Source organism: Canis lupus, chromosome 23, assembly GCF_048164855.1.
Source record: "Canis lupus baileyi chromosome 23, mCanLup2.hap1, whole genome shotgun sequence".
In the NCBI taxonomy this organism is placed as follows: Eukaryota; Metazoa; Chordata; class Mammalia; order Carnivora; family Canidae; genus Canis; species Canis lupus.
Window position 1 is genome coordinate 23,655,370 of NC_132860.1, and position 15,248 is coordinate 23,670,617.

The following is a 15,248-nucleotide window of genomic DNA, read 5'->3' on the forward strand; positions in this document are numbered from 1 at the left end:
TAATATTATTTTTTATTTTTTAAATTATTTTTTTACAGATTTTATTTATTTATTCATGAGAGACAGAGAGAGAAAGAGGCAAAGACACAGGCAGAGGGAGAAGCAGGCTCCATGCAGGGAGCCTGATGTGGGACTTGATCCCTGGACTCCAGGATCACACCCTGGGCTAAAGGCAGGCACTCAACCACTGAGCCACCCAGGTGTCCCAGTAAAATTTAAATTGAAAATTCTACACTAGTATGAGATACTTTCATAATTATAAAGGAGAAGATGATGAAAAATGTGTTTCAGAGTCTCTTGCACCTAAGCTTTCTGTTGCTTGAATTTCCTGAGGATTCTGTCACGAATCTGCTTGGTCTTGACACTGTAGACAATAGGATTCATGAGGGGTGGAACCAGCAAGTAGACATTGGCCATGAGCACATGGACAATTGGGGAAGCATTCTGCCCATAGCGACGGATCATAGATAGCCCAATCATTGGTGTATAGAAAGTGAGTACAGCACATATGTGGGAGATGCAGGTGTTGAGCGCTTTAATCCTCTCTGTCTTGGAGGCTATACTCAACACTGTGCCAAGGATGAGGATATAGGAGAGGAGGAGAAGCACTGAATCAAGTCCCATGGAGCAAATGACCACCATGAGGCCATAGATGCTGCTGACCCAACGACTGGATACAGTTGTTTTTATCAGATCCTGGTGTAGGCAGAATGGGTAGGAGAGAATATTGACAGGACGATATTGAAGCCTCTTTAGGAGGAAGGAAGCTGGAAAAACCAGAGCCAAGGCCCTTCCAGCAATTGCCAACCCAATCCCAATGATCACACCATTGGTTAGAATGGTCACATAACGCAGGGGCTCTCGGATTGCTACAAAGCGGTCAAAGGCCATGGCCAACAGCACAGCTGACTCAATAATTGAGAAAACATGAATGAAGTACATCTGGACCAGGCAAGCATTAAAGGAGATCTCCCGGGCATGGAACCAGAAGACACTGAACATTGTAGGCAAGGTTGTCGTGGATAGGCCCAGATCAGTCAGTGCCAGCATTGATAGAAAGTAGTACATTGGTTGGTGGAGGGAAGACTCAGTTCTGATGATAACTAGGATGGTAATGTTTCCTACAATTGAGGTGGCATAGACCAAGAAGATGGGGATAGAAATCAAGCTATATCTGCTTTCAAGGCCTGAGAGGCCTGTTAGGAGGAAGCGAGGGTATAGGACAGAGCTATTGAAGACAGACATCACAGTGATGGAGGCACTTTCAGTCTAAGTGGGAAGACGAGAACCTGGAACAATTTGGGTACAGTCAATATTGCAAGAAGTAGCAGTATTCCGAAGCATGTTGCTCTGCATAGATTCTAATATCTCCTTTGCTCATTGTATATAATTACCATCTGTATTTATTATTTGCCCAATTAACCTATTTCATCATTGTACATTTATTGAAAACTTATTTTATAAAAAGAAAACTAGTAGTGCTAAAATGTAGGAAAATTAAAAACTACCTTCAAGTACTTATAACCTAGAAAATGGAGAGATCTAAAATTAAAGTAGTAGTTTAATGTAAATCCCTACAAAACACAAAAAGAGGAACCTAACCTGACCCAGAGATGTCAGGGAAAATTTATTCAAGATGATTCTTGAATTAGGTAGGTCTCGAATGAGAAGTATGAGATAGAGGGAACAAGGGGCTGTGTTGAACATTCTGTGCTGATTGACACCCAGATAAATGCTGAAAAATATTAGCATTACAAGTGTAAATGAATGCAGTTGAGCAAAACAATAGAATAGAGTGGCTTTTCAGATTATTAGGTTATTAGAGAGAAAACTGAATAGAAATGGATTAGAACTTCTGATGGAACTTGTATAAAAATATGAAGAGCTTAGACTTAATCTTCGGGGACACAACATAGTCATTTTAATAAAAAGTAAACAGTATGACCAGATTTATATTATATTGCTGTTAAAGTAGAATTAATGTTAAGAATAGACTAAAGATTTGGCAAAAGAGAAGGCAGGGGAATGCTTTAGAAGACTATCATAGTAATTCAAAAAAAGTGGATGAAAGAAAAATGTGGGATGATAAAGGATAAATAGATATAAATGTTATGCAGGGGAAAAAATACTAGTTGGTGATCATTGGTAGGAATGAGAAAACGAAAATAACCCATGACAAATTCAGTTATTTGGTGGATTTTGGTGTCATCTATTGAAACAAACAAACAAACATTCAAAAGGACATCATGAAAAGTGTGTGAAACTGGCAGATAAGATTAACTTAGGTTAATTAGGATAAATTTGAGGCATGTGTGTCAAGGGGACAGTAGTTTATTGGGTTCAGTAGAGAGTTGTAAAAGGGGAAATTATCCTCAAGAAAATTCGAAGGATGCCTAATACAGAAAAGAGAGAAAAAATTCTTAAAAGAAAAATAAAAACAATAATAACAAAAAAGAACACATGGCATGTTATAAGAAGAGTGTAAGACTTTAGTGCTCAGGGCTTGGGTACCCAATAGATGGAATGCACTGTAGGGAACAAAAGGGGCAGAATTTACCAGAAACTAGAGAAAATGAGGCCTTATAGTAAGAGCCCTAAAGACTAACTATTTAGCAACATGATGGCCACCCAGTTACTTTGGATACTAAACATAAATTTTTCTTTTCACTTAGCATATTTTATATCAGAGTTTCTCTAAATTTCATGTGGCCCCCAACATATCCTGCTCCACTATTACAATTACACTTCATAGTTTTCTCTGGCAGATTTAATAAAAATAAGCAATTCCCTCACTCCCTATAGTGTTCACAGGAGCTTTTCCACTCTGATACTATCTTCCTTCCATTTTAGGAGAAATAATGATGAAGAAAAGAGCTGCTTTACATACCTTCATCCTGTGATGTATATACTATACTATTCATAACATATTAAGCAATTCTGGTCTTTATATACCTCCCTCCTTGTCCTAGCTTTTTATGTCACAAACTTCTGGTCTGTTTCAACATCACTTGAACAATAACTGTTCATGTTGGCACTTGAGTGTGCTTATTTTCTTTTTCCTTGATACCCTTCCTCAAATATTTCAATATCTTCAGAGACTTCATCCTGCCCAGGTATACCAAGTCTTCCCTCTTAGATCACTTTCTCCTACTATTTCATATTAAAGATTCCTCTGACTTAGGATATTCACAATCCATCTTCCATAAATGAATCTATTAGACACAGCACACTGTTCTCAGTGGCTACTCCTCTAGACCCAGAGGAAGTCTGTTGACAACTGTCATTCACTACCTCTATCATTTTGGACAGGTTACTAAACTCTGAGTTTAGTAAAAAACTGGGATCTTTATTACCTTGCTTAAAAGATTACTCAAGAAAATGTATCTAAAGTTCTTGGCACAGAATCTGAGACTTTGGGGCTTAAATGAAGAAAAAGTCTTAAGACCTTTGGGAAATATCTTGGGCTTAAGTGATGCAAAATGTTAGTGGAGATGTTGAAGTATCTACAATCTTAAGCATATCAGCCAAATACAATAGTAATCCTAAGGTGGGTGTGACCTAGATTATCAGTTATCACTTATAAAGATATTACTCCTGAGGGCTTCTCTTGAGAGTTATCTTGCCTAATTCATTTTTTGGCTCATAATATTGCCAAATGTGTAGGATATATGTGAGAGTGTAATAGAGATGGTACTCAAATCACCATGAACATCATCATCATCATCATCATCATCATCATTATTTTTAACAATATAATTTTTAGTTAATATCAGATAGCAACGTTTCAGAGAATAGAGATATCAGTACATGAATTCCCATCATGTGCACTATCTACATCTGGAGATAAATTTACAATGGCATCCCATTCCAGAGCTCTTCTGAGCAGCCTTTGAAGATGATACTCTGGTTCACTTTTGGGGAATGACATTCTATACCTCTAACTTAATCTTCAAACTGTGAATTCACATGAACGATGGCCAGTCTTACCTCTTGACTTATCCTTCTACTTCCTGGATTCTTCAAATATATTAGATATTAATCTCTTGCCTATTTTTCTCACTTCAGAAGCCTTCCTTAGGCATACCTGAGTCCTCAGGTATAGACAGCCATTCACCATGCCACAGATTTGCTGGGTTCTAGCCTGTCAGGCCTAGGGACTCTGTTACAGGTAGAGAAAGCCACTGAACATGGACATAAGAGAAGAATAAAAATCACAATGGCAGATAGCTCTTCAAGAAAGCATAGATGTCCTGAGCAAGGCATTCATTTCTCCTTCAGCAACTCCAGAGCCAAGATAACATGTTTGCTTTCAGCATCTTTGACTCTATCCAGCTAGGTACTTTATCCACACTACACTTCTCGGCTTTAACTTCTCTAAATTCCATTGCTCCTCTTGACTAACCAACCCCTCAGGACCATTTTTGTTGTTGTTGTTTATGTAAATCTCAGAGAGGATAAATGCCACTGGAGATTTTACCCTGCTCAGAGAAAGAAGATGATTATGTGAAATTCCCAAACTGAGAGTACAGATTTGAAGCAACTGAACAGTGCTCCTGGGATCATCTGATGGAGAAAAACAGTGGATTTAGTCAGAATAATGTACTATAAAAAAGACTGTGCTCTGAATAGCCAAAGACAGCAGTTATCTAGTTATTGAATGTTGGTAAAATTATAGTAGTCTCCCCTTACCTGTGGTTTCCAAAAGAAAATATTAGCAAATCTAATCCAGTGATTGCATGCAGACGTGCACACACACACGTACACATACACACACACTATGATTCTTTTGAATTTTTATGATAATACATAATACTAAATAATTTTAGTTTACTAAAGTTTTTTACATAATACTAAATATTTACATAATACTAAATATTAAATTTAGTCAAATACTTTTTTCTTCATCAGTCTGGAAAAACAAATGACTTCCTCCTTTTTCTGTGTTTAATTCAAACATCAAGGTTGTTTTTTTTTTTAAGATTTAAAAAAATTTTTTTGAGAGAGAGCATGAGAGAAAAAGAGATAGAGCACAAGGAGGGAGGCAAAGGCAGAGGTAGAGGGAGAAGCAGGGTGCCCGATGCAGGGTTCAATTCCAGGACACTGAGATCCTGACCTGAGCTGAAGCAGACCCTTAACTGACTGAGCCACCCAGGTACCCCCAAAGTTGTTTTATATGCAAAAATCACCCAATGTAATTCACTATATGTGATATAGTGAAAATAGCGTATATAGAAAATAAATACAGTATATATATATCATAGTGAAGATGTTATATATAATTTAATGAATATAAGATTCATGAAATATATTGAATAAAAGGGAAAATCACTTGAAAATCTAGATTGATGAAGAAAAGATATTTGACTAAATTTAATATTGATAATTTTAATAAAACATATTAAACTAAAAAAAATGAGAACTTTCTCGATCTGATTTTTAAAACAACAATAAATTTGATGTCCAGTTTCTTCTGGTTCCTCATGTGAGAAGCCCAGAGTCACCACTATGTCCTAAGAATTAGGAAAAAATAGACTGAAAATCAACATCTCTTCTTGAATCCATGAGAGAGGAGAGGACACAGAGCAAATTACCCCCACCAAGAATGGCGAGACTGGGAATACAGGGAATTCCTCTACTCTTACAGAGTAGAGGCTCACAAGAAAGATAGCTTCAGAAACCATAACTAGGGTAGAAAAATCAGAACTAAATTAAAAGGTTGCTGGAGGCTCAGTGTGGACAAGTCTGGGAGTTAAAAACCATAGGAGCACCCAACAATGGCAGGGAATTTGGGATAAAATAATCTAAATGATATTTGCCTCCAAGAGCTTTTCAAAGCTCCCACAGAAACATGAGAGAAAAATATTCTCATGCTCCAAGCAGGTAGAGGGGAAAAGGAAACATTTTTGAACTATATCATGACACTCTGTTCCTTTTGAACTATATCATGACACTCTGTTCCTTTTAATAAGGGAAACTAGTCAACCAGAGCCTAACCTGCTAGGATTTTTTAGCACCTGACCAACCTTGGGAAAGAAGACTACCCAACTCCAACCCCCTCTAGCTTTCCATGTGGGAGAAGAAAACACCCAACTCCAGTCCATCCTAGTCATCCTATTTCATCTGAGGGGGGGAGAATTAAAACAAATAAAACAAAACTGAGAAACACTTGTGAAGTTCAAATTCCAGGGAATAGCCTCACAGAAAGACTGAAATTTAATCATAGGACTATAGGATACTTCCCTTCCCCCATATCTTACCACATATTAATAAAGGCCCATTTAGAGCAGTTCCTTTTACCTGGGATATCATGTCCAGCTGTGGGAGTGGAGAAGAACATGCTAAAAGGCTGAAAATACAATTTGAAGAAATTGAGCAAGCATCAGAATTAGGCATGACAGGGATGGTGGAATTATCAGACCAGGAACTTAAAACCCCTATGATAATCAATATGCTAAAGGCGCTAATGGATAGGGACACCTGGGTTGCTCAGTAGTTGAGCATCTGCCTTTGACTCTGGGCATGATTCTGGAGTTCCAGGATCTAATCCCACATCTGGCTCCCTGCTTGGAGCCTGCTTCTCCCTCTGCCTGTGTCTGCCTCTCTCTGTGTCTCTCATGAATAAATAAATAAAATCTTTTTTAAAAAATAAATAAAAAATTAGTAAAAAAGGCTCTAATGGATAAAGTAGAAAATATGCAAGAACAAATGGGAAAGATAAGCAGAGAAATGGAAATACTAAGAAAGAACCAAAAGGAAATGCTAGAGATCAAAAGCACTGTGACACGAAAATAGATGACTTGAAGTGCTTCTTAGTACACCAGACATGGCCGAAACTAGTAGAAGATAATATAAGAGAAAACGTACAAGACCTCGGCTATGGTGATGACTTTTTAAAGATGAGATCAAAATTAAAAATCCATGAAAGAAATATTTGACAAATTGAACTTTATTGAAATTGAAATTTTCTGCTTTATGAAAGATAGTGTCCAGAGAATGAGAAAACAAGCCACAGACAGAGAGAATATTTGCAAAGATGCATCTGGTAAAGAACTGATAGCCAATAATATAAAAAACTCTTAAAATGCAACAATAAGAAAACAAACAACCCAATTAGAAAATGAGGCAAGACCTCGAGAGACAGCTCATCAAGTAAGATATGCAGATGGCAAATAAGTATATGTGACATGCTCTACATCATGTTATCAGGGAAATTAAAATTAAAATAACAATTAGATACCACTACACATCTATAACAAAGGCCAAAATCTGGAATGCTGACAACAGCAAATGTTGCCAAGGATATGAAGCAATAAGAACTATCATTCACTGCCATTGAAAATGCAAAATGGTATAGCCACTTTGGAAGACATTAGCAGTTTCCTTTTTTTTTTTTAATTTATTTTTTATTGGTGTTCAATTTACTAACATACAGAATAACACCCAGTGCCCGTCACCCATTCACTCCCAACCCCCGCCCTCCTCCCCTTCTACCACCCCTAGTTCGTTTCCCAGAGTTAGCAGTCTTTACATTCTGTCTCCCTTTCTGATATTTCCCACACATTTCTTCTCCCTTCCCTTATATTCCCTTTCACTATTATTTATATTCCCCAAATGAATGAGAAGTTTCTTATAAAACTAAATATTCTCTTACCATACAATCCAACAATCATGCTCTTTGGTATTTACTCAAATAAGTTTAATATTATGTCCATATAAAACCTGCACACAGATGTTACAGCAACTTTATTAATTGCCAAAACTTTGGAACCAACTAAGGTGTCCTTCAGTAGGTGAACAGACAAATATTCTTTTTTTTCACTTCAATTTTTTATTTTTATTTCTTTTTTTACATATTTTTAATTGGAGTTCAATTTGCCAACATATACCATAACACCCAGTGCTCATCCCATCAAGTGCCCCCCTCAGTGCCTGTCACTCAGTCACCCCCACCTCCCACCCACCTCCCTTTCCACCACCACTTGTTCGTTTCCCAGAGTTAGGAGTCTCTCATGGTCTGTCTCCCTTTCTGATATTTCCCACTCATTTTTCCCCTTTCCCTTTATTCCTTTTCACTATTTTTTATATTCCCCAAATGAATGAGAACATATAATGTTTGTCCTTCTCTGATTCACTTATTTCACTCAGCATAATACCCTCCAGTTCCATCCATGTCGAAGCAAATGGTGGGTATTTCTTGTTTCTAATGGCTGAGGAATATTCCATTGTATACATAAACCACATCTTCTTTATCCATTCATCTTTCGATGGACACCGAGGTTCCTTCCACATTTTGGCTATTGTGGACATTGCTGCTAGAAACATCGGGGTGCAGGTGTCCCGGCGTTTCACTGCATCTGTATTTTGGGGGTAAATCCCCAGCAGTGAAATTGCTGGGTCGTAGGGCAGGTCTATTTTTAACCCTTTGAGGAACCTCCACACAGTTTTCCAGAGTGGCTGCACCAGTTCACATTCCCACCAACAGTGCAAGAGGATTCCCCTTTCTCCATATCCTCTCCAACATTTCTTGTTTCCTGCCTTGTTAATTTTCCCCATTCTCACTGCTGTGAGGTGGTATCTCATTGTGGTTTTGATTTGTATTTCCCTGATGGCCAGTGATGTGGAGCATTTTCTCATGTGCATGTTGGCCGTGTCTGTGTCTTCCTCTGTGAGATTTCTGTTCATGTCTTTTGCTCATTTCATGACTGGATTGTTTGTTTCTTTGGTGTTGAGTTTAAGAAGTTCTTTATAGATCTTGGATACTAGCCCTTTATCTGATAGGTCATTTGCAAATATCTTCTCCCATTCTGTAGGTTGTCTTTTAGTTTTGTTGACTGTTTCTTTTGCTGTGCAGAAGCTTCTTATCTTGACGAAGTCCCAATAGTTCATTTTTGCTTTTGTTTCTCTTGTCTTCATGATGTATCTTGCAAGAAGTTGCTGTGGCCAAGTTCAAAAACGGTGTTGCCTGTGTTCTTCTCTAGGATTTTGATGGAATCTTGTCTCACATTTAGATCTTTCATCTATTTTGAGTTTATCTTTGTGTATGGTGTAAGAGAATGGTCTAGTTTCATTCTTCCATGTGGATGTCCAATTTTCTCAGCACCATTTATTGGAGAGACTGTCTTTTTTCCAGTGGATAGTCTTTCCTGCTTTGTCGAATATTAGTAAACCATAAAGTTGAGGGTCCACTTCTGGATTCTCTATTCTGTTCCATTGATCTATGTGTCTGTTTTTGTGCCAGTACCACACTGTCTTGATGACCACAGCTTTGTAGTACAACCTGAAATCTGGCATTGTGATGCCCCCAGCTATGGTTTTCTTTTTTAATATTCCCTGGCTATTTGGGGTCTTTTCTGATTCCATACAAATCTTAAGATGATTTGTTCCAACTGTCTGAAGAAAATACATGGTATTTTGATAGGGATTGCATTAAATGTGTAAATTGGCAAGGAAGAAGTCAAACTCTCCCTCTTCGCAGATGACATGATACTGTATATAGAAAACCCAAAAGACTCCACCCTAAGATTGCTAGAACTTATACAGTAATTCGGCAGTGTGGCAGGATACAAAACCAATGCCCAGAAGTCAGTGGCATTTCTATACACTAACAATGAGACTGAAGAAAGAGAAATTAAGGAGTCAATCCATTTACAATTGCACCCAAAAGCATAAGATACCTAGGAATAATCCTAACCAAAGAGGTAAAGGATCTCTATCCTAAAAACTACAGAACACTTTTGAAAGAAATTGAGAAAGACACAAAGAGATGGAAAAATATTCCATGCTCATGGATTGGAAGAATTAATATGGTGAAAATGTCAATGCTACCCAGGGCAATTTACACGTTTAATGCAATCCCTATCAAAATACCATGGACTTTCTTCAGAGAGTTGGAACAAATCATCTTAAGGTTTGTGTGGAATCAGAAAAGACCCCGAATAGCCAGGGGGATATTAAAAAAGAAAACCATAGCTGGGGGCATCACAATGCCAGATTTCAGGTTGTACTACAAAGCTGTGGTCATCAAGACAGTATGGTACTGGCACAAAAACAGACAAATATTCTATGGTAAATCCAGACAAGTGACAATTCAGCATTTAAAATAAATCAGCTATATAGAAAATTAATAATAAGAAAAGTTAAAATTAATAATATAGGTAACTAATATTTGGAAAAATTAATATAGAAAGGTAATAATTAAATACAATCAATAATACAGAAAAAGAAAACATTATTTCTCTGCTTTTGTGACTTCTTTTGATGTCTCTGAGTCCAGAGGTCTTCTGGTTCAATATTTACATTGAATATACTCACCTCTTCTGGCAGAGTAGATTAGGTATTCCAAAATCCACAGGTCAAAACATAATGATTTTTGTAACCCAAATAACAGAGGCTAGGAAAAACAGTAGAGGCTGACTTTTTAAGAAATTATAATTTGAATAAGGTAATTTGACCTAATGCCATTTAAATCTTTGACACAAATAAGCTTAATAAGCAGCAAGAATTTTGTCCCCTGTATATATGAAATTCCTATTCTCAACCTAGCCACATGAGAGCCTCCACAACCCTTTTCTGTCTTTGCTTACACACAATACTAGTAAGTATAGGAATAAGAATTATTATCCTTCTCCTAGGCTCATACACAGACTTTGGCCTTTTCTTAAAACTTAGAATAAAAAATCATGGCTCTCTTCTCTATATTGTTCTATCTTCCTGCAAAAGGATGTTTTTGTGAGAATCTCATTTCATCTTTCATCTTTGTCAAAGGTTTTCTGGAACTTCTCATCTCAGGGTTCTCTAAGAAAGCAGACTTCAAGGTAAAATTTATTATGCAATATACTTCCGGTGGAGAGTCCTTGGGGTAAGCATTTTAAAATGAAAAGGGATAAAGTCAGATTGCCAGAAGGACAAACTGAGCTGTGAGTCAGGTCTGATGCCAGTTTTGGTGAATACCACAGAAAGTTCTCCAGTTAAAATTGCCCAAATGAATTGTTTTACATTAGATTGAGCCAAAAGCCAAATAATAATAATAATAATAATAATAATAATAAAGCCCTTTATGCCTTCTAGCTCAGCGATTGGTTAGGTCATGACCTTGTGCGAGGCTCTTGTCTGCAGCTGAGGGAATCTTTGAAGGGGCTGAAAGTCAAAGGCTCTGTACTGACACACTTCCAGCAGCTGAGGCTACAAATCCTATACTGAAGTGAGATCTGGGCATGCTCATGTCATTACAACTCATTTCAGAACCATGTCTCTTTTGAGGTAATGTTTGGGCAAGTCTCAAGTTTCTCCTGGAGATGGAGGTATATTCCTAGCACATGCTCTTTCTATAGTCTTTCTCTTTCTTCATGCCACCTCCTCCTCCTAGAATACCTTGCCCAGTGGTGTGCTGGTAAATGCTTAACAATCAACTCTCTAGGAAAAAAATTTAAAGCCCTGGTATGTAGTGTTTGCTTATTTCTGTTGTGTAAATATTCCCATTATGACCAATCTCAAACTACCAGTGTTTTATAGAACATAGATTTGGAACAAGATATTGCACAATTGGCATTCATAAGCCAAAGAAGCTAGCTTCAGCACACCACTTTCTTTCATACTTAGTCTAGCTGGCAGGAATGAATTTGACCTACAAGGCACAGCCAAAGTGTAATTACTTCAATCCCAATCTTAAATAACAATATTGTACTATTTACTTATTTCAATGATAGCATCTGTTAACTTTACTAATCCATTTATATGTGTCTCTACTATTAAGCATTAATTATTTAACATTAAGACTATTCATTCTGTATTTTATATATCCACAGTGTTGAAAGCAGTAAGTGCCACAAGAGGTATTTCATGTTTCTTTGTATATTTTTCTTGGATGAGTGAATAGGCCATATCATTTACACTTACAACTATTTTATGAGTACTTATGATGTTTGGACAAGGCCAGCCCCAGGGTGCTGTATTAGTGTAGCTGTCATGACCTCATGCTCAAAAACTTTTCAGTACACCTAAGAAGAAAGTGAATATATATTAAATAATAAAATATCACCAATGAAAGCATATGTGTAAATCATCTTAGTGAAGAAGAAAAATAACAGGTTATTGGCAATAAAGAAATTGATAAAGATTATATTGAAGATCTATACAGATATGTAGAATAAGAGAACATTTTATTAAAAGATAAGGATAGTTACTTTGCACAGTTCCCAACCCAGTCACTGATGAAGACATGAAATTCTGTGCTATTGAATAGGGAATCTACACATTTGCCTAGGTATTTAGACTGTCAGGCTTTCTAGAGCAACTCCCATATGTCTGCCTCAGTATTGGTTATAAATTGAAGAAGCTGATAGATCTAAGGTGGCTAGGGGAGAAAAGACACACCATTGTGCAATGGTGAAGTTAAAACAGTCGGTAGCCAACAGTCACAGTAGAAGTTCAAAGTCTTGTAAAGAACTCAAATTCTAGGGGATCCCTGGGTGGCACAGCGGTTTAGCGCCTGCCTTTGGCCCAGGGCGCAATCCTGGAGACCCAGAATCGAATCCTACGTCGGGCTCCCCACATGGAGCCTGCTTCTCCCTCTGCCTGTGTCTCTGCCTCTCTCTCTCTGTGACTATCATGAATAACTAAATAAAAACTTAAAAAAAAAAAAAGAACTCAAATTCTAGGACATCTGAGTGGCTCAGCTGGTTAAGCAGCCTGCCTTCAGCTCAGGTCATGATTCCTGAGTCTTGGGATTGAGCCCCACCTTGGGTTCCCTGCTCAATGGGGAGTCTGCTTCTTCCTCTCCCTCTGCCTGCTGCTCTGCCTGCTTGTGCGCTCTCTCATGTTCTCTTTCTCTGTGTGTGTGTGTGTGTGTCAAATAATAAATAAATACAATCTTAAAAAAAAAAAGAACTCAAACTCCAAACCTGCCCCAAGAAGTCAGAAATCTTTTCTTTTTTAAAAAAAAGATTTTATTTATTTGTTTTTTATTTATTTATTTATTTATTTATTTATTTATTTATTTATTTTTGAGAGACACACACAGAGAGAGACAGAGACAGAGAGAGAGAGAGAGAGGGAGAGAGACATAGGCAGAGGGAGAAACAGGCTCCATGCAGGAAGATGTATGCAGGACTCGATCCTGGGACTCTAGGATCACGCCCTGAGCTGAATGCAAACGCTCAACTAATGAGCCACCCTGGCATCCTCAGAAATCTCTTCATAAAAATATGACCTTTTGTCATGAGAGACACAATATAAGCAAATGAGAGACAGATTGATTTCTGGATCATCAATGTGAGAAATTATATAAACAGTTGTATTTTATGAAGAAATTATTGGTATTATTGGAATTCATATTAATAATATAATAACATCAACAAATAACATCCAAAGTAATTTTTTTAAAGATTTTATTTATTTATTCATGAAAGACACAGAGAGAGGGAGAAGCAGGCTCCAATGCAGGGAGCCTGATGTGGGACTCAATCCTGGGTCTCCAGGATCACACCCTGGGCCAAAGGGGGCGCTAAACCACTGAGCCACCCGGGCTGCTCAAAAGTAATATTTTTTGACACACATTGTCTTTTATAAGTCTCATAATTATTTTGGGGATAGAAAAGAACATACCACAATTTGGCTATGAAAAACGTGAATCTCCTAAGAGTTGTTAATGAACTGAGATCACATATGTAGGAAGTAAAAGAATTATAAATTTAAGCAGATGATCAAGTCCCAAATATTTTACTTCTCATCTACTCAGACACCTGCCTCGAGATTTTTCAGTGGGAAAACCTGAGGAAAGAGGTTATTTAAAGCCTCCTCCCTAGTCTTAACTTGTGGAAAATTCTTATACGAATCTGCTTTGTCCTGACACTATAGACAATAGGGTTAAGTACTGGGGGGAAAAGCAAGTAAATATCAGCCATGATGATGTGAACTATGGGAGACAGATGTTTCCCAAAGCGATGGACCATTGACACCCCAATAACTGGCACAAAGAAAATGAGCACCACGCAGATATGGGACACACATGTGTTGAGTGCCTTTAGCCGCTCTTCATGAGATGCTATGCCCAGCACAGCATTCAAAATCAGGACATAAGAAAGAAGTATGAAGACTGAATCCATGCCCAGTGTGGTGATGACTACACACAGTCCATAGACACTGCTGATCCTGGCATCTGAACAGGACAATTTGAGAACGTCTTGGTGCAAACAGAAGGCATGGGAAAGGGCATTGACATGGCAGTAGTGATAATGTCTCAGTAGCAAAGGTGTAGGAAGTACAACTCCCATGCTTCTTAGCAAGCAGGCCAAGCCAATCTTGCCTATTACACTGTTGTTAAGGATGGTGGTGTAGTGCAGTGGACGGCAGATAGCAACAAAACGATCGAAGGCCATGGCCAATAGCACCGAAGACTCCAGGAATGTGAATGTGTGGATGAAGAAGAGCTGAGCATAGCAAGCACTTGCCTGGATCTCTCTAGCATCCAGCCATAACACAGCAAGCATGGTGGGAAGTGTGGACATGGACATGCCTAGGTCAGTCAGTGCCAAGATGGAAAGAAAGTAATACATGGGCTGGTGGAGTGAGGACTCTATCCAGATGACAGAGAGGATGGTGACATTACCAATAAATGCTACCAAGTACGCAAGACAGAAAGGGATTGAGAACCAAGAATGAACACACTCCAACCCAGGAAATCCCTTCAGAATAAATATGGGCTCCAGAGTGTTATTGTTATTCCAGACCACCATGGTGACCCTTGGCATATAGTGAAGAATGTTTTCTGTTTTCCCTTTTTATCCCTCAAAGTTATCCCTTGTGAACATAAGCAGTGCAATCAGGATACAGTATATCTTTCCTCCAACCTCACAGAGAAAGGAAGGAGGTACCTCTTATGGTTCTTATATGAGAAACAGTTCCCAGTAGCAAAGAGCACTAACTTCCAGAACAAAAAGTGTGTACCACACAAATCTGGTCATCTCTGACAAGAATGCTGATGAATTTGCACTGAGGACACTAAAAATTGAAGCAACAGAAGAGTAGATAAAGAAATATTTACCAAACCTTATACAAATTAAAACAGAGAAAAGTCAGAATAAATGTCTATGGATTTGCATAAGTTTCCTGTTAGTGATGCTCTTGAGTTCATCATTTGTGGCTTCTGGGCTATCTCTTAATTCATAATTGGGCTATTGCCAAGGACTCAACATAATTTCCCTTCATATTTGCTTTCATTCAACACTTTACCATATTTTAAAATTGAGAAT

At 37.9% G+C, this 15,248-nt stretch overlaps 2 protein-coding genes across 2 annotated transcripts; both read right to left on the bottom strand.

Annotated features, from left to right (window-relative positions):
* Window positions 1-303: 303 nt before the first annotated feature.
* LOC140615534 (olfactory receptor 51G2-like) lies at window positions 304-1,248 on the bottom strand. The gene has a single exon (XM_072795402.1). It carries the CDS (start codon window positions 1,243-1,245, stop codon window positions 304-306), a length of 942 nt encoding a protein of 313 aa, XP_072651503.1. The 5' UTR covers window positions 1,246-1,248.
* Window positions 1,249-13,513: 12,265 nt separating this feature from the next.
* On the bottom strand, window positions 13,514-15,237 carry LOC140615535 (olfactory receptor 51L1). Its single transcript, XM_072795403.1, has one exon. It carries the CDS (start codon window positions 14,745-14,747, stop codon window positions 13,785-13,787), a length of 963 nt encoding a protein of 320 aa, XP_072651504.1. The 5' UTR covers window positions 14,748-15,237; the 3' UTR covers window positions 13,514-13,784.
* Between the last annotated feature and the right edge of the window lie 11 nt (window positions 15,238-15,248).

Excerpts from the sequence above, each read along its gene's own strand:
- LOC140615534 (XM_072795402.1), bottom strand. The coding sequence starts at position 1,245 with ATGTCTGTCTTCAATAGCTCTGTCCTATACCCTCGCTTCCTCCTAACA.
- LOC140615535 (XM_072795403.1), bottom strand. The coding sequence starts at position 14,747 with ATGCCAAGGGTCACCATGGTGGTCTGGAATAACAATAACACTCTGGAG.